Genomic DNA, 26,570 nt, shown 5'->3' on the forward strand with positions numbered 1-26,570 from the left:
ACTGTTGAGTCAACAGACTCATTTAAACATTATCTAGAGAACCTGTGCTGTGATTCCAAGAAATCAAACATTAACGGGGTGTTTTCGGACGTTTGTTATTCAGAGCTAAATATTTTTGTGTACAGTATATCAAAAGTAACTGGACAGGTTTAAAGGTGGAATGCTTTCAAAAGAGAACTGGAACAAATAATCACAAATTATATGTTTGGTAGATCACAAGTGGCTAAAAAAACGAGAGAAAATTGTGAACATTCTTGATATTTTATGTTTTTAAAACTGATGGTCAGAAAAGCAGAAGGTCAAGTGGTTCTCAATTTGTACTACAAGTCTGATAAAAAAGTAAAAGTAACAATTTTTAACTTAATCTTCCCAAAAATGTTCAGAAAAGTTCTTACATCTTGTATACCTTTATATTTTACTTTTTAAATTCCATATTCCTTTTTCACATAACAGTATTGTGTGGCTACCTTTTAACTTTTCCTTTCTTTTCTTTTATTCTTGTTTCAGTATTTTGAAAAAAGAATATCATGAAGTATACAATTTTAAAGACTGTGATATCTGAGAAAAGTAAAAAAGGAAGATTCGAATTTAAAACTCTAAGTGAATAAATTACAATCTGATAATACTCTAACAGAATAGAATTATTTCTCTTTCTACTAAATGTACTGCCTTCTTCCTGCTGAGATAAGCAAATCCTTTGAAGTGCCCACAAATGGTCTGTCAATTAGTTTAGAGAGGATAAACTTGAAGCTTTAAAAAATTGGTCATCCTACCGCACAAGCCTATAATGGAAAAAAGTGATTTTCTGGTCTACTGTTAACACTGCAGTAGTCTATTAATATTCTTGCTCAGCAACATTGTAGAGTCCTTGTAGTTTCAAATGCCAGGGTTCAGAACAGATGCTCAGTCTGGGTTCTGTTCTGCAGTTCTAGGCATGACAGAACAATCTACAGTATATGATAGATCTCTTACTCGTGTATTTGGAATGTTATTGCTGATTTATCATGTAAATTAATTCAGAAGACTAGACCAATGCATTCTATCCATATTCCAAGTAAAGTTGCTCAATACATTTTTTCCCTTTGATTTGTTATGTTCAGTCATGCACACACTGCCACTGTGTGACTTCATATAGGTACAGTACATTAAAACAGTAAATCAGTATACCATGAATAAACAGTCTAAACAGCAAGTTACAGGATACTGTATATATTCATTTCAATGCAGTTCTTATGTGACCTTTGATGATTACTTTGCTTGGTACGTGATTTTATAAAAAGGAATAGAGCACAGAAATAAAAAACAATAGCACTGAAAAAAATAAAAATATGTTTATAGTATAATTGAGATTTATTTGTTTTTTAGCATTATTTGTAACATACTGTAGCTTTCAGCTTTAAAACAAATGCCATTTAAATTGAATTGACACTGTTTTAGAGAGTTAAACAAAATCCCAAACACCCTCTTTGTTCATGAGTCTAAGTGATACATGATGAGAATATGTAAACTGAAAGTGACATTCACCACCAAATGATGAAATTATTGCCTTAATATAATTCAAGTAAAAACAGATCTCAGGAAAACAGATTTCTTAATTTTGTATCCAAAACTAGGCATTTTCATGTAAGGATTTTTTTGTAAGACTAGGCATTTTCATGTAAGACTTTACTGCACTGGATATTTGTGCCAGATATTTGGAGATTATCTGGATATTTCATTGTGTTACTTTTGAAAAATCCACTTTTTAGTCTTTTATAGTGTATCGCTATATACTGTAGAACAGTAAATACAATAGTTATAATACTAATTTTTATTTTATAAAGCACCTTTCATGAAACATCATCTCAAGGTGCTTGACAATAAAACAAAAGCAAGAGAAAAAACAATAGAGACAGGTTAATTATTAATTACCTACCCTGAACAGTGGGAATCATATACAGTATATGGGCATAGCAGCATTAATTACCATGTGCTATCAGATAAGTCATCACATTTTGCCCCAGAAAATTAGGAACATCACAGGCAGTATAAAAGTCCAGACTGCTCTTACAGAGCCCAACATTGGAAAAGAGCAGTAACAGAGCCGTTCAAGTTGAGTGAGGACAGTTCTCCAACACAAACACATAATGGCACAATATGCACTTCAAGACTTATCCAGACAATCAGCAGATTGAATTTTATATTCCCAGCAGAGGTTTAACATATAAACATAACATAGATGTATTTGTAACACCTACAAAGAACACATTTAAAAGGGTTTTCTTTCTCCCTCTCAAGGTCTCCCAATCATTTAGGTACTGTACTTAACAATCAGAGCTCTACATATCTTTAAAGTTATTTTCAAAGCCTCCCACTAAAATGATGTTTTTCTGCTTACAATTAGTCTTACAAATAAAAATACATGAGAAAGTGTTTTTGTTCTGGTATAAAGTTACATAAGGCAAATGGTATTTTAAAAATATAAGAACATAACATCTTACCTAAAATTCCAAAAGTTCTAAAATGACATACTGTATGTAGTCATCATTTTTCATTAGACCTATAATTGTTTCTGTATAATTAATCTGAACCACACATCTTATTCCATAGATTTTATAGATAATGCTCCATGATTCTCAAAATATCTCTTAGAAAAATATGCTTACAAGTAACATTGCGTTATGTTCTTAATCTTTTCTTAGGCATTGCATCATGGGAAAATGAGATGTCTTGACTGCCTGCAGATCCATTCAAATGTCCTCCATTCACACAGTCCTGATGCTCAGATCCTTCACTAGTGTGTTCGCTGATGCTGAATGGCATCTACAAAAATTTAACATATTAAATTAATTCCTAAAACCTTGACTGTAGCATCTTACAAATCTGATGATTGCAGAACAAAAATAAATTATAGTAAGTGGTAATTAAATCTACAAAGCTGTTAGCAATTAGGTAAAGCAAATTGTGAAAGTAATGTTTCAGTAAATGAAGAAATGAAGAAGAAAAATAGAGCATATGATTATGTTTTTATTTTCTGGAAATCCATTTTAATGGATCATCAGCATTTAACTTTGTTCTTAAATGTATATGGAATTTTGTGGCCACCTCTTTCAGACATACTGTACCTGACCTCTTAAAAAAACTAAGATACCTAATTCCCCTAAACCTTCAAGCTTTCCCATTTGTAAAAGCATGATACATTGCAATGCTAAAAACAAAATTCCAAATGTTTCAGAAAGTCAGTGCATTTATTTATAAAAAATATGTATAATTTGTGAGGTACTTAAGAAAAAGTGCTTCATTTTTGTGAAGGTGGCACTAATTTGCACACTGATCTCAATTAAAATATCAAGGGCAGCAAAACAGAGTACTTCATAGTGTCATGCTCACTTCTACTGCTGCGCTGTGGAGTGAGTATTTACATGGTAGCCAGCCACACCTACATTCACTTGTCATTCAGCTCTGGTTGCCTTGGATATTAATCTGAGAGGAGCCTCACACCACCTGGAGGCAATGTATTACCACTCCCACCTCAGGTGGTTCAAGCTACTTCAGCTGTGATCTGACAGAGCTTATGACCCCTGTCATAGTTTGCTAGGCTTTTAGCTTCACACTAAATTCTTAGTTCTCGCTGTTTGTTTCCTGGATTCTGGACCCTCACTTCACCCTTATTACATTCATTGGGTTCTACTCTTTTGCTTTTTAGAGTGTTTCTTAGTTTATGGACCCTTCCCTCAGTTTTGAGTGCGGATTTCCCTTTGTACTGTGCTTCTGTGTCAACCCAGCTTTGAACCTCACCAGTATTGGACTTAACACTGGACTGCATTTTGGCTACATTCCCCTGCTTGCAGCACACACTATGCCTCCTGTTCATGCTCCTCTATATACTTGACTCTTGCCTGTTTGTGAATGATGGTTTATAGTTGGAGCCAAGACCAGACCAGGTTGTTCTCCCCCCCAAAAAAAATTGAAACAAAAATAGACTAAACTAAGACTTTTGTGTTCATTGCAATGGCTCTCCCAAGATTGATTTGCTGAATTTTCTAGCTATATTCTCTAGCCTTTTGTGACAGATTGCTTAAATTAATGTATTTTACCCTTCTTTTGTTGGTTCCATTTTCACAGTTAGTTGTGCTGCAGTGGTCCATTTGTTGTCTGATTGTTTCTTCAATGTCTGAAATGGAAACCAGAACCTTTTAGTTATAACATTAAGGTGCAGGTGATACACAGTGACTGAAAAAAAATGTTGATACTTTGCTCCCCATACTGATCTCAATGATATTTAATAAACACAACCTGCAAGATGTTTTTCTTTCAAATCTGATTAGTAAAGTAATTAGGCATTTCTCAATGTCCAACTATTTCTCTTTCCTGTTTCTATGGAAGATTAATTATTTTGTTCAGCAGGTATTATTTTATCCTCTTCATCTGAGGAAGCTAATCAGAGTATACAACCAATTTGTTCAACCATAACAGGTGGTGAAAGTACTTTTAGTCCCTGGTCTTCCCAGGTACTTGTTACTAGGGTTCATGTGTAGGTCAATCAGTCCATACAAACCTTCTTTTGCTGAGTCTGTGAGGCCACTGAAGCAGTCATTAATGCTCTCTAGTCTAAGCCCAGAGACAAGGGAGAACTGTATCAACTCTTATCTCAACAGGTGGCTTATATTTAGAACATCTGGTTTTCATTCAGTGGATGCATTTTAATTTTCCACTTAATTTATTTTGCAGCGAAGGATTAAATTCACTTCAGTAATTCAATGAAGGAATACTAGTCACCTGTACACAGAGAATAGGTAATGATATTGATGCTATCTTAGCTCAGACCACCAGCTTTGTGTTTTGTTTTACCTAACTTCTTTCCTCAGTATTCAGTCCCTATCTTAAGTATGGTTTAAAAAATATAATTAATCGAGGATAATTAGAATATTCAAAATAATAAAATAGCAGAAAGATAATTACAAATTAAAATATTTTACAGCATGAGAAAAGATCATCTTGTTTTGATAGAAAACACAACGAGATATTTATTGTACTTTAAAGCAGTTTTATTTTCAAATACAGGATGTCTACATTTTTGTGTCATGAAAGGAGGTGCAGTAATTGTTTACCAGAATATATTTCATACCTGTGAGAATTTCATCTATGTTAATCACCACAAACTTGGCATCCTCTTCAGAGAAGCACATTGGTGGCTTGAATTTCAAAACATTCCTATGAGGGCCATCAGCGCTGAGCAAGATATTATGTTCTTTAAGCCTGGTGAGTTAAAAGTCTCCCATCAAACACAGATACAAATGTAAGCACAATGTAACATTCCTAAAACATAGAATAAGGTGACTATAGGCATTCAGTGCATATTTTATTGTAGAAGTTACCCAATTTACCTTTGCTTTACCCTCTGTGTAGGTTGTTTAAATGCTTGTTCATCATCATTTTATCAGAAATTGCCCCTGAAAAGCCATCAGAACTGATTAGGTGGAGTAACATGAGAGAGTGTGCTGGTAATGTTTGGTTTTATAATTAAATCTGGGCTCTGGGTTACTTGTGACCATGGGAATCTTTTGGAATTAACCCTTCAGGAATATAAATACTAATGTAGTTAGCACTATTATAGAATATAGGGGTCAGGCATGAGAACAATCAAATATCTTTTTTCAAATCTTTTATTCACATGTAACCCACCTGTAGATCATGTCCTGTGCTTCAGCTGTGGCTGGTGTCCTCTTTATTCGGTCCTTCACCAAGTCCACACCGATGAACAAACCAACACCCCTGAGACAGAACAACAGAAAAGGCAACACCTTGATGGAAAAAGCTTTCATTGTTCACGTTGTCATTTCTAATTTTGTGAGTTTTTCTTAATTTGTTCCTTCCCTTGACTTTTTATTTTTAGTTTTAGCTGCAATGTGTCTATTTTTTTGCCTACATTTTGGTAGTAATGTGAAAAACTGGGTCTGCTTTGTCATTGTGCTGACAAGAGATCGAGTTACAATCCAAGGTATAACTATAAAGGAACAGTATCATTTCTTGCTTTGCTGTCATGCAAAAGCCTCAGGCAGATGAGATGTGGATGAAGGGTTTGATTTTCAACACAATTTTGAAATGAAATTGAAATTAAAGAGCAGCTAGGCTAAACATGTTAGAAGAGAAACGGGTAAAGAAATGGCAAAAACAGGCAGGCAGAAGCTACAAGGAGATAAAGGAAAGCTAAGAAGCACCATAAACAGTTGAGGTTTTTATGCCTGAATGAGCAAAAAATAAATTATGTGGGTAACATCATAAGAATACACAGCCATAACTGAGAACAGGGCATGTTTTTTGCAAAATTCCAGTGAAACACCTTCTCAGTTACATTTTCTCCTACAAATGTTTGTTTTTATTTCTATATTAGTAGAAATATCAGTTGTTGGTCATAATGCTTCTTTTTGTCTTAATAAAAAAATAATTAGTATACTCAGAGTGCATGTAAATATAAAACACCCTGTATGCCCTCGGTCTAGTTTTTCACTTGAGGGAACTTCAGTTTAGAATGGCTTTTATGACTAGATAAGATGACAAAAATAATCTTTCATTATCTCAAGTAGAATTTGTGTTTTCTCTGTAGCACAGGTCAGAATAACAGGTATCTTGGGGACCTCCCATCCCTGCAACAAGATATGATAACCTGTGAAGAATTATCCCAATTGCCGTGCTGAGGTCTATGACACATGACACAAATTAATTTTTTAAGACCAGTTAATGACTCTTGCAGCTCTGCTTACCTGACGTCTCCTATAAGCGGGTGCTTTTCTTTCTGCTGGTTGAGTAGGTCAGTCAGGTACTTCCCCACCCTGTCAGCATTACCTTGGAGATCCTCTTTCTCAATAACATCAAGCACAGCTAACCCAATTGCACAAGAAACTGGGTTGCCTCCAAACTAGTAAAAGTAGAAACAAGAGAAAAGTTCTGGAAAGCTAGAACAATAACAGTCTAAATGAAAAGTCTTCATTAAAGAGCCTTATATTATACAGGATGATTTTTAAGTGAATTCTTCACTGTGGATATAGATGATTATGTATGATTAAATTTGCAATAGGTTAAGTATTATCCGTAATGTCTGGGTGAGTCAGAGCTCACAACCCTCGGATTCCTTGGAAACTGGGCATATTTCCATGAGACGTCACATTCCCCCTGGGGCTATACAGGCTTGCTCGAGCCAATTGCCCCAGCCTTCTTCATCCAATTAATGGGTGCTTTATACATCAGGCCAAACTACTTAAACCCTACTGTGCCACTGATCTTGTTCTGTCTCATGGAGCTACTTTCAGGTAATGTGCTTAATACTAGACTATTTCCTTCTCAGCACCAGACTACTGACACAGTTCCTTGCAAGAATCCAGTACAATGGTACAGCCCCTCAGCCCCTGTCTGCATCTGCTCTGGAAGAATTGCCATTTTTCTTCCTGAATCTCTGCTTGTCTTCATTCGGTTTTGGCAATCTCTGTCAGCCTCCATGCTGCCAGACCCCGTTCTTCTCCTGCTTCAATTTCACCATCTCCTATCACCAGGGAATGAAGACTGGCAAAGCCCTTACATTATCAGCTGCTGTGTATTGGGGGTGCTTGCCTTTTTTCAACTATGTAAGCTCTGAGGAACCCATGACTTCCAGCCCTCCTTTTGCATTTAACTTTTTAGATCGTGTGACATTGTTAATTTGATGATGGGGATATCTGCACAAAAGGAACTGTGTCAAACACCTATATTCTATCAAAACACTGTCCATTTATATTCTTCACAATCTGCAGTTCCCTATGTATATAAGAATGAGACATACCATCTAAAGATGTCAAACATCATTTATACTTTATTGCTGCTTATTTGGTTGTGCAGCCATTTGCTGGATTTGGCATTTAACTTAGCACTGCTCAAGGTGTAATCCTATATCCAGAAGGAGCTACAGTACAGCTATCCCAGACTTTTACAGCATTTTGCCTGACTTGTTATCATAGGAGATTGTTACAAATTGAGAATAACCTACATGTATCATGCATGATGTAGGTGTGTGTCTTAGCCACACACTTCAAAACCCAATATTTGTATCTGTTTCCATCACACTGCTTGTGGAGACAGAGTTAAGGAAAAGTGCACATGGAATGAATCAGTATAATCATATAATACAAAGGGTCTGTAGGCTCCAAACATTACATCAGAAGGAGTTATCATTGTGGACTCACCGTGTTGAAGTATTCCATCCCAGATGACATGAAGGCTTCTGCAATTTCCCTTGTCGTGACCACACAAGACATGGGATGTCCATTGCCGATGGGCTTCCCCATGGTGACAATGTCTGGAACGAAGTCTTCCCCTTGAAGCTGGAAGGCCCAGAAGTGCTTTCCAACACGCCCAAAGCCGACCTGCACCTCATCTGTAATAACCACCCCACCTGCTTGCCGCACGTGCCTGAAAAGGAGAGCAAGAATCTAGTCCCACTGTGCTCCTCTACATGTAAAGAGCTGGTCATTCCCGAAATGTGAACTCCTTCCATCTGTCAGTGATTTAACAATCACTTTTTTTAAGTGTATTGTGTGTATGCTAAGATCACGTATACTTTTGAGAGCAGGCTACATTTTAGGAGTAATACATTTACTTTTAAATAAACCCAAGTTTTTCTCACTTTTGTGAGAAAAATATAATTTGAAAGTTACCCTTAATAATGAGATTTTGGTTTTTCAACAGGATACGTAGTTAGGAATTTGTGAACAAAAAGATACATTTGAAGAGTATCCATAATACATTTTTATCACAATTTACCTACCATACTACTGTACATGATAAAAGCAAGAGGAAAAAAAACACGAGAGAAGATAAAACATATTTTAAATGGAAGATTTGTGAGGTAAGTGTCTTTAATAAAGGAACAAGTAAAGGTTTATTCCATGCTGAAAATAGAAGAAAAGAAACACAATGTTTCGACTTTGGAGCCCAAAGAAGGCTCTATTGGTGAAATGTGTTTCTTTTCTTCTCTTTTCAACGTGGAATAAACCTTTACTTGTTCCTTTGCAGCCTACGCATGCTGACACAGCTACCTACTTGAACGTCTTTAATAAAGGACTCCAAATTTCAAACAAAATAGGTGAACACTGAACAAGTTTTTTTATACATACTGTGCCACTTTCTGGAAGTAGCCTTTTGGAGGAATAACCTGACCTCCACAACTCTGCAGGGATTCCGCAATAAAAGCAGCAATCTACACAAAAGAAGATGACGTGAAAGCTACACACATCCATGTCTAAGACTATTGTTTAAAAAACTCTAAGCACGAATAAAAGAAAATAATAACTGTGCCATCTTTTAGTATCAAGGGACTTGAGCGCCACCTGTAAAAGTCACCACCACGTCCTTTTTCTGACATCCTCCCTCCAAGAGGGTCCTCAGAGACTAAAAAAATAGCTGAAGAAATGTCTAAGACAGAATTTCTTTGCTGGGGAGGAAGAAAAGTAGTTACACAACCACTGAGCACAAGACATAACAGGCAGGGCGTAATACCATTAAATAAAATTAACAACACAAATTCAGACAATAGTCAATCCACCACAGTCTTACATTTTTCTTCATCTGGGAAATCTACAGGAATGCAAAATTCCCTCAGAGGGTACAGCTCTTGTCAGTCAAGCAAGTGAGCAGTTACAGTAGTTAACACTCTGCTTTCCGCATAGTCTCTTTGAGTTTCTAGGAGCTGCATCAGAGATGTCGTCCTGGAATAGAGCCCCAGGCCTGGTCATCCTGGAATAGAGGGTTAGGCCAGAACCTCTGCAGCCTTCTTTAAAAAGCTGCAGGACACAAGCTACTGCAAAGCAGTGTGCAATACACACTATTGCCTTTTTGTTGGTGGCCTTCGCTTGCTCAGAGAACAACACTTTCAGGACCTGCCTGTGAAGACAAACAGTAGGAGGAGAGAAGAAAAAAGGAACAGGTAAAAAAAAGAAGAAAGGTTTATCCAACAGTAAAGACTCAATAAATTGTAAGTAACATCCATGGTGCTTTGAAAGGCTCAGTTTCTAGAAGAATCAAACAAAACAGTTGGAAGGTTTTCTTTTTGTGATTAATAACTATTAAATAAGGGAAGAATAAAGCTTTTTGTCAATAAAGCCAAAGACATATTTCTTTGAATAAGTTAACTTCTTCAATCGACTTCGTTAATATTTACTGTACTGAATTAAATTTTATCCCAAGTAATCGTATGTTAATTCAGGTAACAGTTTTAAATATTCTTTTCTGTCATTGCTAAAAGATTACATTTTTTCTGAAAATGTAATAACAAAATCACAATAAGAGAATTGTGATGTTTGTAAAAATGCTTTCACGTGTAACTATTATTATTCTAAACTGGTTGAGAAATTAGTAGGTCAGTAGGATAGCATTAATACGGTTTCTTTATAAATTGTTTGTTAAAAAATTATAGTTTTTCTTTTTACTCTGTGCAAATATTATTCTTTTCATCATAATTTTAGAAAAATATTGGAAAGAATTGCAACTTATGATTGCATAAACTGAAGAAACGTTTAGGAGGTGTGTTAACAGCAGAGAGTCGCAATGGTTTATGGGTATCACTTCTTGTCCTGTCACAATGATATGCGAAATAGAACTGTTACAACTGGAACTGTTGTTCTACATTTTTTAATGTAGATAGTCGGCTATGTCATGGTGATGATCCTCAATAAGTGTGAAACACCTGTTCATGAACTTAAACTTTGATTTTAGTGCAAAACAATGGAAAGACAAGTTTCAAGTAAATTGTATATCAGAGTCATTGCAACTATATACAGTATAAAACGTACATAAAGAAGTAAGCGATAGATGTTTTGAAACATTATTTTGCTTAACAGAAACATACCACGAGATAAGAACCACACATAAAACGATTATAATCTGAATTTTGTTTTCATAATCCTATATGAATTTTTGTTTTCCTAAACTATGACTTGACTACACCACCTCCCCTATGCTGTCCACTCATGATCTTTGTGGCTTAACACCTAAAATACATGGACCAGTGAAATCCTGAATGTCCTATCATTTCTGAACTTTCATGTTTTGTAAATGTGTAATTTAAATGACTTTGAATTTTTCTCTTTCTTGGAAGCCTTCATTTTTGGGAACCTAGCTTTCACTTAGATTAAAATAAAATTATTGTGTATTTTTACTTTGATCAATATCAAAGTATTGATATTAATCACTGTCAAAAAACCCTATTACATGATCCTCAATGAATGAGCCAAGAAGAGATAAATGAAAATGCTCTACAGTTCATTATGTGTTATCTTGAGGTGAAGAGCAAAATGGAATGTAATGAAGCTAAATATGTGCCACGAATGGAGCAATGATTGAGATTACCTGGGCCCTGTCTCCTTTATGCTAACAGCCTCGGAAAGATTTCAAAACATTGCTAACACTGCAAATTAAAAATGTCTTGCTAAAATGCAAAACACATTACAATAGAATCCTAGAAATGCCAAATAAGACAGAGATAATGCAAACTCATTCCCACACTAATGGTAAAAAATATTAGCCATTAAATATATTACAGTAAACCCTAGGTTCAACAAACTTCGTATTTAACAGACACAATATGATTAATTTTGTCTATAAAGCCAGAAATACTGGACTTTCTCTGCAATGACTGGGAAATACAACAACAATTAAAACAAGGTAAAAATAATTACTACATAGGTTTAAAATTCAGGAGTATCAATGCCATACGGGGGTAGGTCAATTACTTACTATAAGTGTTGGTTGTGTTTTGTATGCTTTATCAGATTTTATACAGTTTTTTTTACAACACATGGAATAAAAAGCTTGTGTATTTATGACAAAAAAGTAATAGGCACAATTTTCATTGGCTGTGATGACTGTAATTGTTAAAAAAGTCAAAAGATCCAGAAAGCATACTCTATAAATAGTACTATATGTATATATTTCCCATATTATTGTGTGTTTCAGAGTTGAAAAAATGACAGTGATTTAATGGACTTTCTGCAGTAACAGACAACCCTTCTCTGTAATGGTCTGTTAAACCAAAAGTGTGCAATTTACTGTCATATACATATCCATATACAGTTTACACATGTGGATAAAATATATGCACACATGTACATTTAATATAATTTAATATATATATATTTAATACATGTACTGTATGTAATCCATTGCAACTAAATTTGTAGCACTAGATCTAGTGAATTAGAAGCAGGGGGATGTTATCCCTATATATCAAAGATTTTTTTAAAGTTACTTTTTGTTGACCATATTGTACGTTCTGTAGAAAAGTGCATTTGCACGTGGCAAACTTTTTTATGCTGCTATCATGGAACAACTCTTCCACAGATTAAAATTAAATATGCTTTTATGTGTCATCAGCTCTCCAAAACATTCTCTTTCATATACACCAGGCCATGATTGTGTTCAAAATAACCATCCAAAGAGTATTCACACATCCAGGAAATTACCTTTAAATTACAATAATAAAAGAGATTCCAATAACTGTTAACCCTTTAATTTTATCCATATGTAGACATATTGAAGGGCATGTGTAAGTTTGGTAAGTGGAAATGACACTTCCGTCAGACCAGTGAATGATGGATTCTTTTACTATTTTTTTACATAATGTTACTGATTTTTTGGTTATTGCAACACTGTTTTCATGATACTTAAACAACTTAAGCAAAGAAAAAGACCCCGTCTTAGAACAAAACAATGTACACTGCCATGTAAATCTACTGCCAACATACACCTTATCTGAATGAATTCAGTAAATCCCTAAAGACAGGAATGCATGTGAACGGAAGCACACCTTATGTCCTTTCCTGTGGGCATCACAAATAATGTCTCTGACATCATCAGCATAAGCAGTGGCAGGGTCAGGATGATCCTCCCGGTATTTTCCTCTATAAATGTCAGGGCTAGGAGCCTAGAATGAAAGCAAATAATAATAATAATAATAATAATAATAATAATAACAACAATAATTGTTCACTACTGATAGAAAAATTAAATCATTTTTAAATGGTAATGCATGAATATGAAGGTTCATATATCAAACAACGGTGATGATATTAATGAATAATGAAAGCTCTTAACAGCTTGTCAGTGCAGTAGATATTCTTGAAGTGGTTTACTACTAAATATAATTCCTTGCATGTGCTCATAGAAGGAAGTGGCAAATTGCAGCAACTAGGACATTTTTGTCAAGAAGCAGATATCAGGTAAGCTTTATTCAATAACCTTAGTCTTAGTAATCAAAATTAGATAACTAATTGGATTTTCCTGAGTCTACAATAGAGGTTTTAATGAAATTTGCAGAAGAATAATGAGAAGTGATTTCCCCTGCATCTCTGCTGGTCTAACTTGTACTCCTCCGTGAAATCACTTCCTAAAATCCTATAAAAATCACAGAAAGCCTCTCTCCTCATTTTCTTTTACATCTCTCCTTCAATCCATCCACACCTTTGCAGGAACCCCTAGGTTTATTTCACGCTGAATGAGGGCCCTGTCTTCCTTGCCCCTCAGCAAGGTGAAATCTAAACGCTTTATGCCTAGCCTTTCATTAAACATTCATAACCTGTTTTCTGATTTTGTGTCATTATTAATCATGAAATCATTTTTGAGTATCTTTCCAGCTTTCAACTGAGAAATTTTCTCTGAGAAAAATAATGCCTGAGGCATAGTAATGTTTCTCTTTGATGATTGGATTTATTTCTTGTTATTTTTATACAGTGAGACCTTTTAATTCACTGCTAGGCCTTAAAATGACCAAACTTGAAATTTCAGATTCAAGTAAATATTTAAACATACACAAATTACTAATTTAATAAACATATTTAACTAATTTAACTAAATATGTTTAATAAAAATATTTAACTAATTTAACAAATAAGATAATATAACATATCTTGACAAATTTAACACTGCATGTGCAGTGCCATCTTAAAGAAATCTACAGCCCTGAGTACTTGGTTCCAACAACGAAGAGTTCTGTTATTTCATAACGTTGTGGGGCACAGTTTCCTGGCATTGCTAACATGCACTTATCTTCTTATAGGATAATATCAAAACTAATTTCTAGTTAATAATACTGAGTGACCATCTTCTCTCTTGTTGCAGCATTCTTTTCCTGCTAGGAGGAGTGTCTTCAAGGATGACAATGTCCAAATCCACACAGCACATGTGGTCACTTGATTATTTGATGAACATGACATTGATATTATCCACATATCAAGGCCTTCTAAGTTATCTTATCTGGGACACAATCTAGCTTTTATGAGATATTGTGGAACAATGCCTGTGAAAATGACCACATCCATTGAACAGGTGTGAGCTGATTGACTTTTGTGAAGAAGGATGGTACCACATCCCACCTGCAGAATTCTAGACATTGGTAGACTCTATGTCAAGTGACTTTACACTGGTGTTTTAATTTTTCTGATTGTCCTCTTCCTGTCTACTACTGCATGCTTAGATAAACCAAAAATATCAGAAAAGAAAGTTTTTCTTTATGTTCCCATACTTTGGTAAAAGCTTAAGGCAGACCTCTACAAAAAACATCTTTTGTTTACTTTTATTTAAATTAATTTCCTAATGGTTATTTTTGTCCTGCAAAGCATTCTGTTGTTGTTTCTGCTCTTACTGCTATTTTTCATGCTGAGCGGGTCTATTTGAGCAGAAATAACTTCTAAAAGCTATTTCCTAGGATGCTCACCACAGAGGAGGATCAGCATCATTCTGTGTTTTTCAGATTGCTTTTGTTAGTAAAACATTATCTGTTTAAGGCAGTGCAGCATGAATAGAATTTCATGCATTAATTCCTCTCAGATGGTTTAGTGCAGTTAATACTTAGCATGGCAAATACCCATTAACGCATAAACAACTTAGATAACAAAAAGGAAAAGCGACAAGGGATGGAAAAATGAGGCTGATGAACATTATTCCCTTGAAGACACTAGGAGCTCCAGTGTCAGAAAGATATTTTAGAACATGTTCAGTAAAATCCCACACTAATGCAGTACTTACCACATACACAAAATCCTTTTTTTGATGCTCTCCTAGCTGCTGAAACTTATATGGGCTGATATCAATGAGGGATGAAACGTGGCCATGATATGCACTGCAATGAAGGCAGTTAAATTTAATCTGTAGCTTCAAAACATTTATTCATCAATCAGCATTGGTTAGATTTTAAACTGAATCAGAACTGAACCAAAATAAATACAGGATGAAAGTTAATGTATCAGAGGAGCTTTAACAGTAATTCGCTGCATTTGTATAGCCTCTTCTTTTTACAATCTTGTGATCTGTAACTGTGCCTGTACAACATACAGCTTCAAGCCGAAATGTTTTAAAATAAACAAAAGCAACATTCAGACCAAAACTAAAAAGTGAATATTTTAATTATAATGTTACTGCTCAGAATGAAAACCTTCACTACTGAAATAAGTGTCAGTAAAAACTGCAAAGAAAGATCCAAAAATAAAATATGTTAATTGGACAAATATTGATTTTGGCATCAATTGAAAACAGATGTGTTTTCAGATAAGATTACTGCACTACCTTTGTACCCCACCTTTGTACATTCATCTTGTTTTAGCTGTAAACGTATTTCTGTTAGAGATTAAAGAGATGCACTTCTGACTTACTGGTCCAGAGTTATGATGCCATTGTGCCTCGTGTACTGCCTTGCCAGACGAAGAGCCAGATCATTAGCTTCTGAACTGAATAAAAAAAAAAGTTTAGAAGCGCTAAACTGTGGAATCACAGTTCTTCAAGGCTGTCTTCAACAGCCTTTCATTACCCAATTTTGCAGATCACAGGACATACAATAGACTCAGCTACAATAATTACTGTAAATCTTCTTCCTAGAGTGTTACTTTGAGAGATGTGAAACAGTGTGACAATTCAGCTGCAGTGTGTCTAATAGGAGGATAAGGAGTTGGTGTTTTTGCTCCACTTTGTAGTCCATTAACATTAGTTTGTATGAATTGTATCTTATTTGCATGTTTTAAATAAAACAATAAAATCAAATAAAAACAATAAACTGTTTATTAGTAGTAATCTGCTACTTATTTATCTTTCAACCCCCAAATAGTTTACATATGAATATGAAGCCAAATAACTTTATTCTGTATTCCCACATCTGTTAGTGTTTTCATTTTTTACCTTTTATATATTGTACTCAAGCTGGTGGCAGGAGTGATTAATAACACTAGAACCTATATTTGAAGTACAACCATGCTCGTTACACTGCAATATAGACTTTAGACAATATTACTTTTCCCTAAAATATCATTTACAGTTAAAAATAATCCCAAAACCAGTTATCACTTCAAGAGACAATAACTAAAATTGAATGCCTGTAAAACAGTAATACTGTAAATTTCTGAGACACCATTGCGTTTGTTGCACAAAACAGTTTAAAAGTAAACTGCATGTCCACATTTGTTGTATGTTGGACTTTTCATCTCCATAGTGCCAGAATGTTGATTTATTTCCCAAATCAAGTGAATACCTTCCATGAGGCCAATTCTCAGTGGAACAAGAAATAAAATTCTCAATTATATTATTTTTCACATTTTTGTAATAATACATGTTATGATATGCTTAGGATTTTTAAAGGAATTATTTAAGATTTATAACCCAGAAGTAAAAATGCTAAGAGCACATAGACATACCCCGAGTTCACAAAATAGCAAACCGAGAGTTTGTCTGGTAGGGTGGCTACGAGCCGCTGGGCATACTGGACAAGGTGGTCATGCAGGAATCGGGAATTAGTGTTCAGGAGCTCCATTTGTTTGGCACCAGCTCTCACTACATCAGGATGACTGTGCCCCACTGAAATAAATAATGTGTCTTTTTTGTTGCATTGTGATAAATAATTACATGTTACATACAGTATAAATCAATATCTGGAAAATACTAGACAAATTAAAAGATATTGAAACAGTAAAAAAACAAACAAGTTTGTCTGGATGTAACTCTATGTTATGTATATTTTAGTTTTTTATAGTATTGTATAAAAATATTAAAAGCAGTATTTTTAATGCACACAGGCAGTATTAATACATAGCTGACATTATTTTTTAACACTTTTTGTTAAGGAATATTTAAATATACAGTATAGTTTTAAGACTTGCTGTCTTAGCAAGTTTTATCTGAAACGTTTGGAAAATTTCCCTTGAAATCTAATGTCAAGTGCGAAATGTCTGTGTAGGAATGTTTTAAGCACATGGGAGGTTTTTATGTAAAGGTGAAGGATTGCTGTGGGAAACAACTGAAGCACGACAGCTGCATTTCTTTGCGTTCAGTCGAATTCTAATAACTATGAATATAAATGATTAGCATATATAATACTTTGGCTTTGGCCAAAGGTCAGCGCTGTCAAAACCCCCCCCACACTAATGAGAAGTGAACCAGGGAGGATGCTGCAATGGTTGAAGTTGGGGTGGAGGTAGGAAATCTAAAAAAGATTTCTATAATCCTATATTCTGAATAGTTTCAGCCTGTTCAAATAACTACAAAACACTCATTTACTGTCAGATGACTAAAAAACCTGCAGCTATGTTTGTGGTGGAAGATGATAGTATCATGCACATTTTTCTGTTGAATTCTTTGCATTATTGTATTCATTTTGTATATACCTCAGACCTTCTCTCTGTTTGGAAGGAAACTTAACATGCTCATTATTACAGAAAAATACCCTCCACCAGGCATCCAAGAAAAAACAACAAATCCCACAATAGTGCGATAACTTTAGAGGCTGACGAAGATCAAAGTGAAATCACAGGAACACATATCATTGTACAGTATGCAGTATGTATCAATAAGTGTGAACTGGCTCTGCTTACCATGAGCAACATTATTGATGCAGTCCAGGTATCTCTCTCCCCTCTCATCATACATGTACTGGCCCTTTGCGCGGACTATCTTAATGGGATCATGGCTGAAGAAAACTTTGCAGGATGGCCTAAATAAAGGTTAAGTACAACACATATTTAACAATGTATTTCTCAGATTAGACAAAGAATGTCTTAATATTTTCTTAATGTGATTTACATTTCTTGGTTATGGCACCATCTTACACAATTTGATTATTTATTTTTTGTCACAGATACTGGAGTTTCAACATGTTGGCCCAAAAACAATGCAGAAATCTTGCATATTGCAAGGCATGCTAGAAAGCACAATCTTGCAGATTGCAAACTTAAAAGCCAGAAAACCTTCCAAATTAATTTGATGTTAAATGATACCTGTGGGATGTTCCCTAGAAAACTTGAAGGAGTTCTGCAGAAAACCTTCATGAATCAGAAGGGATTTGGGCAGAAAATATTCAACTCAGAACCAGAATTCTATGTTTTGTGACAGCTTCAGTAGACAAATACTTTTATATTAAATGGCATGGCAATGTGACTTTCTTGTGAACAGGCTTTGGCTGGCATGGTAGCATTGTACAGTATGTCTCACATTTTTGGGTTTGGATTTATTTCCAGACTAGGACTCTTTGTGTGTAATTTGTATGATCTCCCTGTGTTCCTTTGCTTATCCAGCTGCTCCATTTTTCTACTACTGTACCTTCCAAAGACATACTGATTGGTGTATCTAGATTGTACATGTGTTGTTGTGTTTGAGATCTGCGATGGACTAGCATCCTATCCAGGGCTCAAACACAACAACAACAACACACACAAGCTTCTTTACCAGGAGTGTCTTCCTCAATAGGGATGGAGAGACAAATATCTCCCACTTCAAATTTAAACATTTAGAGTTCTTTTTTTGAGATTTTCAAACATTTGAGTGTCTCTTTTACTTTCAAATAAACCAACTGTGGTTCAAATTCTGTCCAAACCCATTGCAGTAAATCGTCATGTCAAATTAAAAAGAAAGCTAATAGAAGATTCAGAAATAGAGGATAAGAGCCGTGACAAAAAAGTGTGAATAAACATTCCATCACTTCATGAACCAGGGAGGTGCAACGGTGCAGGTGGAATGTAAGGATGGGGTGCTAGAAAAGATACCCACCGAGTTGTGAACAGACAACGAGAAGTTATTTGTACTGTAGAAGCGTGGAAGTCAGAAATTAGATTTTGACCTCCTCCTGAAGTTCTGTTAAATAATACCATTTCAGTAGTTTGTTCAAATTCTAATAAAGCCAAAATAATGAATATAAGTGGATAGTGCACTTTGGCATTCACCTAGCTGAGAAAGAGGTCAGTACACACTAGTTAACTTTGGCTGACCAAAGATCAGTACTGATATTTGTTCAGCAATCACTGATCTGATCTCAGCACTGTCACAACGCCCAGAAGGATCCCGGATTAAAAATGAAGTTTGTTCAGCTGCAAAATTTGACAGTACTATAGTCTAGAAGTAAATAATAAGTGTTTATGATAATAACTTGAACCTTCGTAGAGTGGATTTTACATAGATACTGTATGTACTGTATGATGCATGCATGTCAGAAAACAGAATGGATGAGGATGGATTGCTAGAGGAACCCTTGAAAAAAGAATAAATATTATCTATGTTCACAGATGGAAACTTGGAGGGGAAAGAGTCAAGGGACTCAGCACCAGTTGGACACCAAATAAGGGAGGGTAGGGGGTGGGGGAATCGGTCATCATATCAGCCAGGGCTGCGAAGGGGCATGGGCACCAGGCACGTTGAGGTCTGTGAACAAAGAGGCCTGGATCTAGTTCAGACTGACGCTGCGTGCTCACATCTTCAGGGTGGAGTGAGAGTCTGGGACCAGCGGCTTCCTATGGGGACAGAGAACAAGAGAACTGGGGAAAAGGGAGAGACAAAACAGCAAAGATAGGCTGGGTCATAGGTGTAGTAGGTCAGACAGACGCTTAACCTGAAATAGAGAAAAGTGGGAAAGAGTGTGGAGCAAGGGGGATTAGGAGGAGAGGAGGGGAGAGAGGGGAGAAAGTGGCTGCAGTTGAACAGAGTTCAAATGAGGTTGACAAAACCAGGAGAACTAAAAGAAAAGAGCAGGCAGCATGACAAGTGCAGTGAGTTGGTTGTTTTCCATGAAGAACTTAAGGTTGAAGAACTGCTTTTTCAAGAAGAGATGAGAATTTACTTTGATAACAGCCAGTAAAAGGGCTGCTTGGAAATAATCAGCAGTGCAGGTTGGATGTTGAGAAGCTAGAAAAATGTCAATGGTAGTACTGCCAGAGCCTGGTAGAGCCTGGACAGAAGCAGTGTTAAGGAGTTGGCATCAAGAGCAACTGTGGCTGAGTGGGAGAAACCCGGGACTTAAGGCGCCAAAGATATTGGGCCAGGTCAGATACTGGCGATAGAAGCAGGGGGAAAGGCAGACATTAGGTGCTGTAGGATGCCTGCTGACTGAGCCAGAGGCAGGACAGTGGACACTGGACAGACCCAGGACTGATGGGATGGCATCCAGAGCAATAGGGGCAGAGAGGAGAAACCTAGGCTGGAAGGCACCAAAGACAACTGGCAAATAGGCCACATTGGCACAGGAAAGCAGAAGAGAGTGCAGAAGAGTAAAGATTACATTAATTTTTAGGAGGTTGAGGAAAACAAGAGGCAGCAGGAACAGCAGAAGAAGCAGAGATATTAAACAAATAGAGGGACAATCACAGACAGACTTTCAAGAAGAGGGAATGTTAAGAGAAACAGAAACAGGGTGACAAAGCAGAATGGAAGTCTTAGGGGTGGCAGAAGAGGCAACCTAGGAGTCCTTTTGATAATCTGTAGCTGTATGTAGCTGCATGCTGGGCGACGTCATCCATAGAGGAATAAGGAGCATAGCCCATGTGTTTAATTATACATGAGATGAAATGAGATTAAACCTTCTGTCATTGCAGTTAAGAGTATGGTCCACATATAGATGAATAATGTGTAAGTATTTTTCTTGTTAACTCTATCTTGTTTTCTCTTTCTTTGTTGTTTGGAACATGGTATATATTGTATATAGGTGAATAATGCTTGAAAGCATGATATGTAGAATAGATTTTTTTTTTCTTCCCACCTGTCTTTGCCCTTTCTGTCCTTCTGTTTTTGAAGTGTGGAATACAGTCCACATATAGATAAATAATGCATGAAACAAAAAAGAGGTGTTTGCATGAAATATATAATCTGAATGATATATATAGTGAACATTGATAATCATTATGATTTAGAACAGCTGAGTGAAAATGGCTTGTTTGTAAGTATTCCTACTGAACCTCAGTTAAGAACTTCCATTTACAATGAAAAACCTCAGCTGATTGAAAACTGAATAAATGTCACTTGGCTTTTGTCATGCCAAAAGGCATACAGGGCAGGTTTATACTGTATTTGATTTCATAAACAATAATGCGCAGGAATCTGATAGACTAAAGAGTGTGATAGCCTGAACACAGTTTGAAAAGGACAATGGATGCTTTTCCCTATGTACAGGTAGCTCATCCATGTTAGTACAGAGATATGACTGTTTCCACCTGTAATTTTTTACATTTTGTGTTGATTCTTTTGGGCTTTACTGAGGCAAGTCCAGTTACAGGTTAATGTGAAAGATTATTTTGTGCTTGCTCTCTGCTCTGCAAAGCGCTCCTTATGTGATGCAATTCTGTCTTTTAAGAGCTGAGCTGTACATTTTAATCTTGTTGGTATCTTAGTTCATCAGTGTTTATTATCCCTTGGTATTGTGGTTTATAACAGGTGAATTGTTACTAATCTCCAAGATAAACAACAGCTGTTGTCGAATCCACATCATATTGAGATCCGTATTGCTATAATTGTTAAATGCCTATGTTTCCTTCACTCTTATCGAAATTCTCTGTAAGAAAATTTATTTTGGCTGTTCATCCAATTAGAGAACCTTGGACTTTGGATCCCATGACTAGATTATTGAGAGGTCCTAGTCGTAGAAAATTAGAATTTATTTTCCTCTTTTCCTCATTTAAAGCAATAAGGTAACTGCTACAGGGATGATGTGTTGTGTATGGAAAACCTCAGGTGGATAGCATTAAGTAAAGAACAGAACAAGCCACGAAATATTCTGGCATTATGCTGTACTTGCACTACAGTTTTCAGTAATTAAAACAACATTAACATTGCCAAGGAAAACGCAACATCGGATCGTTAATTTCAGATGAAAACTTTCCATATGCTCTGATTGATCATTTTCTGTACTGCTGTTGTGCAGACCCGGCAATTGAACTGCAATTGAATACTGCAGTTGAACTACTACGTACAGCGCAAGGTAATCTACAGTATGTGTTGTCAACAGTTCAAGCCTGGGTAAAAGTGAACTACAGTCCCATCCTGAAACGTAACGAAATTGCGAAAATAGGGGTGCATCGTCATCCCAGGTTTTGAAGAACTGAATTAAAAACCTGAACTTATTTTTTTCAGGTCAATTTTCTTCACTACTACTACTAATAAATCACATGATTTAAACTCTTACCCAATGTGTCTCCTTCTCAGCTCAAGTGTTGTCTTCTTGTTTAAAGTTTCTGTTGACATCTTGAAACCCACATTAAAATACAGCAGGGACCAAAACCTTCTGTTTCTGTTTTCCAAGTTCAAGAAAGAGGAGCCTCTGTGATCTGCGGACTGTGTTGATAACCTGTACGTTATGGTCCTTACCAGTGTGGTTTGTACCCTCCCATTTATGAGTGTACAGCCGCCCGCTGGTATCTTCCTTACCTACAGCGCGTCGATTGCATTAAAGCAGACTGAACTAGTCTGTCAAAGATTATATGAAGTTATTGCAGTGCACTGCAGTTTAGATACTGTGTTACGTAAATACTGTACAAAGATTATTAAACTTTACAACAGTTTGAGAAAAGGTCATCTACCAGAGCTAGGTTTTCGATGAACATTAAGTAGGTTAGACAGCAGACCATATGAATAGCACTTAAAATAAGTTGCTACCCATTCCGTTTAAATTGAAATCTACAATATATTGAATGTTCCTACCCATTCCGAATAAATTAAATCCCTATTCCCACCCCTCGACAAAACACTGGATATTTCGCGATACTGTTTTACATTTAAAATTTAATCATTTCATAATTTTATTTTTTTCATTTTTCAGTAGAAATGAAAAACGATTATTGTGATGAAGTCAGGTTGTCGATTGGCACAGTACAGTAGCTTGAGAATTTAGTCAGAACACTACACTCGTTGAAGACGTTTCAATTTCACATATAAATATTTCAAAGGCTTGTTACGTTCCCCTGTACGTAAGAAATTACATCATACTGGCGACTTTTATTTTTTTCATAAGCATATGCACTCAGTCTATTGGTAAACTCAAAACCGATTCTATAACAACTACAACACTGTATATTTTGTAGAGGCTGTATATACTGTATATATATTTTTTTTTTATCACGCATGAGTATCGTTCTATAACGATAGAAAAGGGAAAAACAAATGAAATCCCCCATTACCTCTCTGAATTGAATGATATGGAATCATAATATACAAATAAAGCCAGATGTTTTATTTCAATTAATTATATCTCAAAATATACATTTCTTAAAATCATTTGAATTAAAAACTGTAGGTGGTATCATCGGGGAATTGTTAGTTTTTTAAACTCTTAAGTAGATGGTTGTGAATTCAAATTCCAGGTTAGGACAATGCTGTAGTGCCCCAGAGAAAGGTGCTAAACTCTCAACTTTACTGCAGTAAAATACCTAGCTGTATAAATGAGTGTGAGCAGTGCTGGATAAAACCATCAGCCCCCCCAAAATTCTAAAAGTAAGTTAATTGCAAGTAATCCAGACAGGGACTAAGAAATATATATTAAAATAGTCATTTCCATCCATTTGTTTTCTAACCACTTTTGCCAATACAGGTTCAGAAGGGGAGTCGGACCCTTTTCCAGTAAGCAACGGGTACAAGGTAGGATAACCCCTGGACAGAACACACATGGGGGAACACAGACATGCACACAAGTGCAAGTTTTTCCGAGAAGCCAAATAACAAACAGTATGTCTTTGGACTGTGGGAGGAAACTGGTGCTTGGAGGAAATCCACGTGAACACGGGGAAAACAAGCAAACTCCACACAGATAAAACCCCAAGGCCAGAACTAAACCCAGGGTCACAGCGCTACAAGGACGGCAGATCTAACCACTGCACCACTGTGCCGCAGAATTGTTATTTAAAAAGGTTTAATTGAAAATGTGATTTCTCCCCTATACATTCTATAATCAATTAATTTAAAACACTAAATAATGTTTAACATTAAATTCTATCAATAACCAAAAAATTGTACTACTGTACTACTTTAAAAAATATGTATACTATAAATTGCCCTTTTATTCAAAATGTCTTTGTTAATTTACTGAAAATAAATAAGAAGGCTCCACAGCCGAAATGTTGTGTCTCTTTTCTTATTTTTTCAGCATGGAATAAACCTTTACTTGTTCATTTCAATAATAAAGGTAGCTGATGGACTCAAAGGTTGCCTTAAAGCTCCTCTATACAGTATAAACATGCGTAAGAGAGACCTTCAGCATTAAGTCTTTTGTCAACATTTGAAACTGGCATCACCAGCTGAAGCAAGCCATAGAAATAGAACTCGAAATGCATGCTTCATCTTGACCCAAAACATCAACACATGAAGGCAATCACTTCCCAGCCCAACACGAGAGATTTCTAAAGTACTATACCACCATGGCCCCAGCATCCCCACTGCTCTGCTCCCACAGACAGATTGATGAGTATGAGAGAAAGAAGGGGAAGTAAAACTGAATTTATTTGGCTCCAACAATACAATCTCAAGAAATACTTCTGAAGTAATGTTTATTAACTGTAAGAAAAAAAACCCAAGATACTGTCAATGATTTAAAGCGTTTGAAAACTATAAAAATGTAAAACAAATAGAAAATACAAACCAAAGAAAAAAAGGTTAAAAAGTTGCCATATACAGTGAAAGAGACTTCAGAGACTGCTTTAATCTTTTATCCTCTCTTCTTTATACACTTTTGCTCATTATGATGTCTCTTTTATTTCATCCAACAAGAAAACATGTTTAGTTTCAATACAGCTTCTACTCCAAGTGAAAATTATTAAACTCTCCTGCATAATAACCTCTTTGCAATTTGGATAATGTTACAGTCGCTTCATTAACATCATATAGACTACGAAATAAAGTGTCAGATCAGAATACCAGCGAGTAGTACAAAGTGTAAAAAAGGACAGCAAAAGATAAAATTCTGCTAAATGAAAATATAAATACAAAAAAACAACAACAGAATGACACACATTGAAATCACAAACAAGTGAATACATAAAAAGCTTTGTGTTTCTGTTTTTCTGTCTTATATGATTCCTGAAGGTCCTACATGTAAAAAACAGTTCTATTAAATCCTAACTTACCAGCTGGAGATCTTGAATACAGTCATATATTATTGACTATAGTAATCAAGAATATTTTCAGTTCAAGCATCAATTTCAGTAATTCAGAGTCTGAAAAGTACCTGTTTACTGGTAAATAAAATTCATGTGCCTAATCACAATCTTCTGACATATATTTTGCAAATTCAGCGTTTGCTTAGAAGAATTTTTCAATGTCACACTGTACTCTCCAAAGGTTCAGTATCTCTATGATTTCACTATGATTTTCTAATTGGTTAAAAAAAAGGCTTTTTCTAAAAAATAATGAGATCACCTTGGTGGTCTTGGTTATACAAAAATACTACTGCAAGATATAAAAATAATTTGTTATATATGTAAAAACCTTAAACATTTAAGGTGAAAATATGTTAAATGGTGAAAACATTTAAATACAGTGTAATGAAACAGTAGGCTCTGAAAATGATCCACATGAAAAACTACATTCCAATTAAGAAAAAATCAAACTCCACATTAATACTCATCTGAACTTATATCATTCTACTGTCAATACACATATCCCCATCTATTGTTTTTGAAGGATGCCTGGGTGCTGTTATAGTTTGCAGTTTGTTTTTACTTCATAATACATCACATCATTTTTAAATATAAAGTATTTTGAATTTAATAATTTTACACAGCAAAAGACTATCATTAAATGTGCAGCTGTAAGCTGCATTTATTGTTAAAATATCCCAGGCACACAGTGCATATTTTCCAATGAAAGCATGCTGTTCTTATAAAACATACAGTACATTTTAACAGTAACATAGAAGAAACAGATACATAAGAGTAGGCTTCAGTTAAAGACCTAATTCAGAATTAAAGCATGCAGCAAATATGTCAATTAGCTTATGTTTTGAGATGTAACCTGTGAAGTATAGAGTGTTTTTCTTTCAGTGGTACAAACCAAAAAATGCCCTCCAAAAATACAAACATTAAAATAAACACCTTACTTCTTAAAACAATTTCTTTAAGGAATTGAGTTTTGTAGCTGTCACACTTGAGGCTTTTAAATAATGGAAAGTAGAAATATTTGTAATATATAATAAATGTATATTAATCACACAGTTTTTAATAGGAATTCTCAATGCAAATACAAATGTGAAAAATAGCTTCTGATATATTGATTTAGCCAGTCACATGTACCATCAAATACATCACTGAAATTTGATACATACAATATATATATACACAACAGCT

At 35.4% G+C, this 26,570-nt stretch overlaps 1 protein-coding gene across 2 annotated transcripts; it reads right to left on the reverse strand.

Annotated features, from left to right (window-relative positions):
- Positions 1 to 1,337: 1,337 nt before the first annotated feature.
- etnppl (ethanolamine-phosphate phospho-lyase) lies at positions 1,338 to 22,659 on the reverse strand. 2 transcript variants are annotated; one of them, XM_088931248.1, is made up of 13 exons: positions 22,424 to 22,659; positions 17,856 to 17,974; positions 16,683 to 16,842; positions 15,651 to 15,725; positions 15,028 to 15,121; positions 12,812 to 12,928; positions 9,126 to 9,208; positions 8,196 to 8,421; positions 6,744 to 6,898; positions 5,665 to 5,754; positions 5,108 to 5,238; positions 4,077 to 4,153; positions 1,338 to 2,802 (listed from the first exon to the last, which is right to left on the reverse strand). In XM_088931248.1, exons 1-13 carry the CDS (start codon positions 22,480 to 22,482, stop codon positions 2,659 to 2,661), a joined length of 1,530 nt encoding a protein of 509 aa, XP_088787374.1. In that variant the 5' UTR covers positions 22,483 to 22,659; the 3' UTR covers positions 1,338 to 2,658. The 2 variants fall into 2 exon arrangements, with proteins under 2 accessions (XP_088787374.1, XP_088786571.1); XM_088930445.1 differs by lacking the exons at positions 1,338 to 2,802; positions 4,077 to 4,153 and adding an exon at positions 4,191 to 4,590 and having other exon boundaries at positions 22,424 to 22,564.
- Positions 22,660 to 26,570: the final 3,911 nt, after the last annotated feature.

The sequence above is a fragment of the Atractosteus spatula genome, chromosome 1 (genome assembly GCF_055471065.1).
Source record: "Atractosteus spatula isolate fAtrSpa1 chromosome 1, fAtrSpa1.hap1, whole genome shotgun sequence".
In the NCBI taxonomy this organism is placed as follows: domain Eukaryota; kingdom Metazoa; phylum Chordata; class Actinopteri; order Semionotiformes; family Lepisosteidae; genus Atractosteus; species Atractosteus spatula.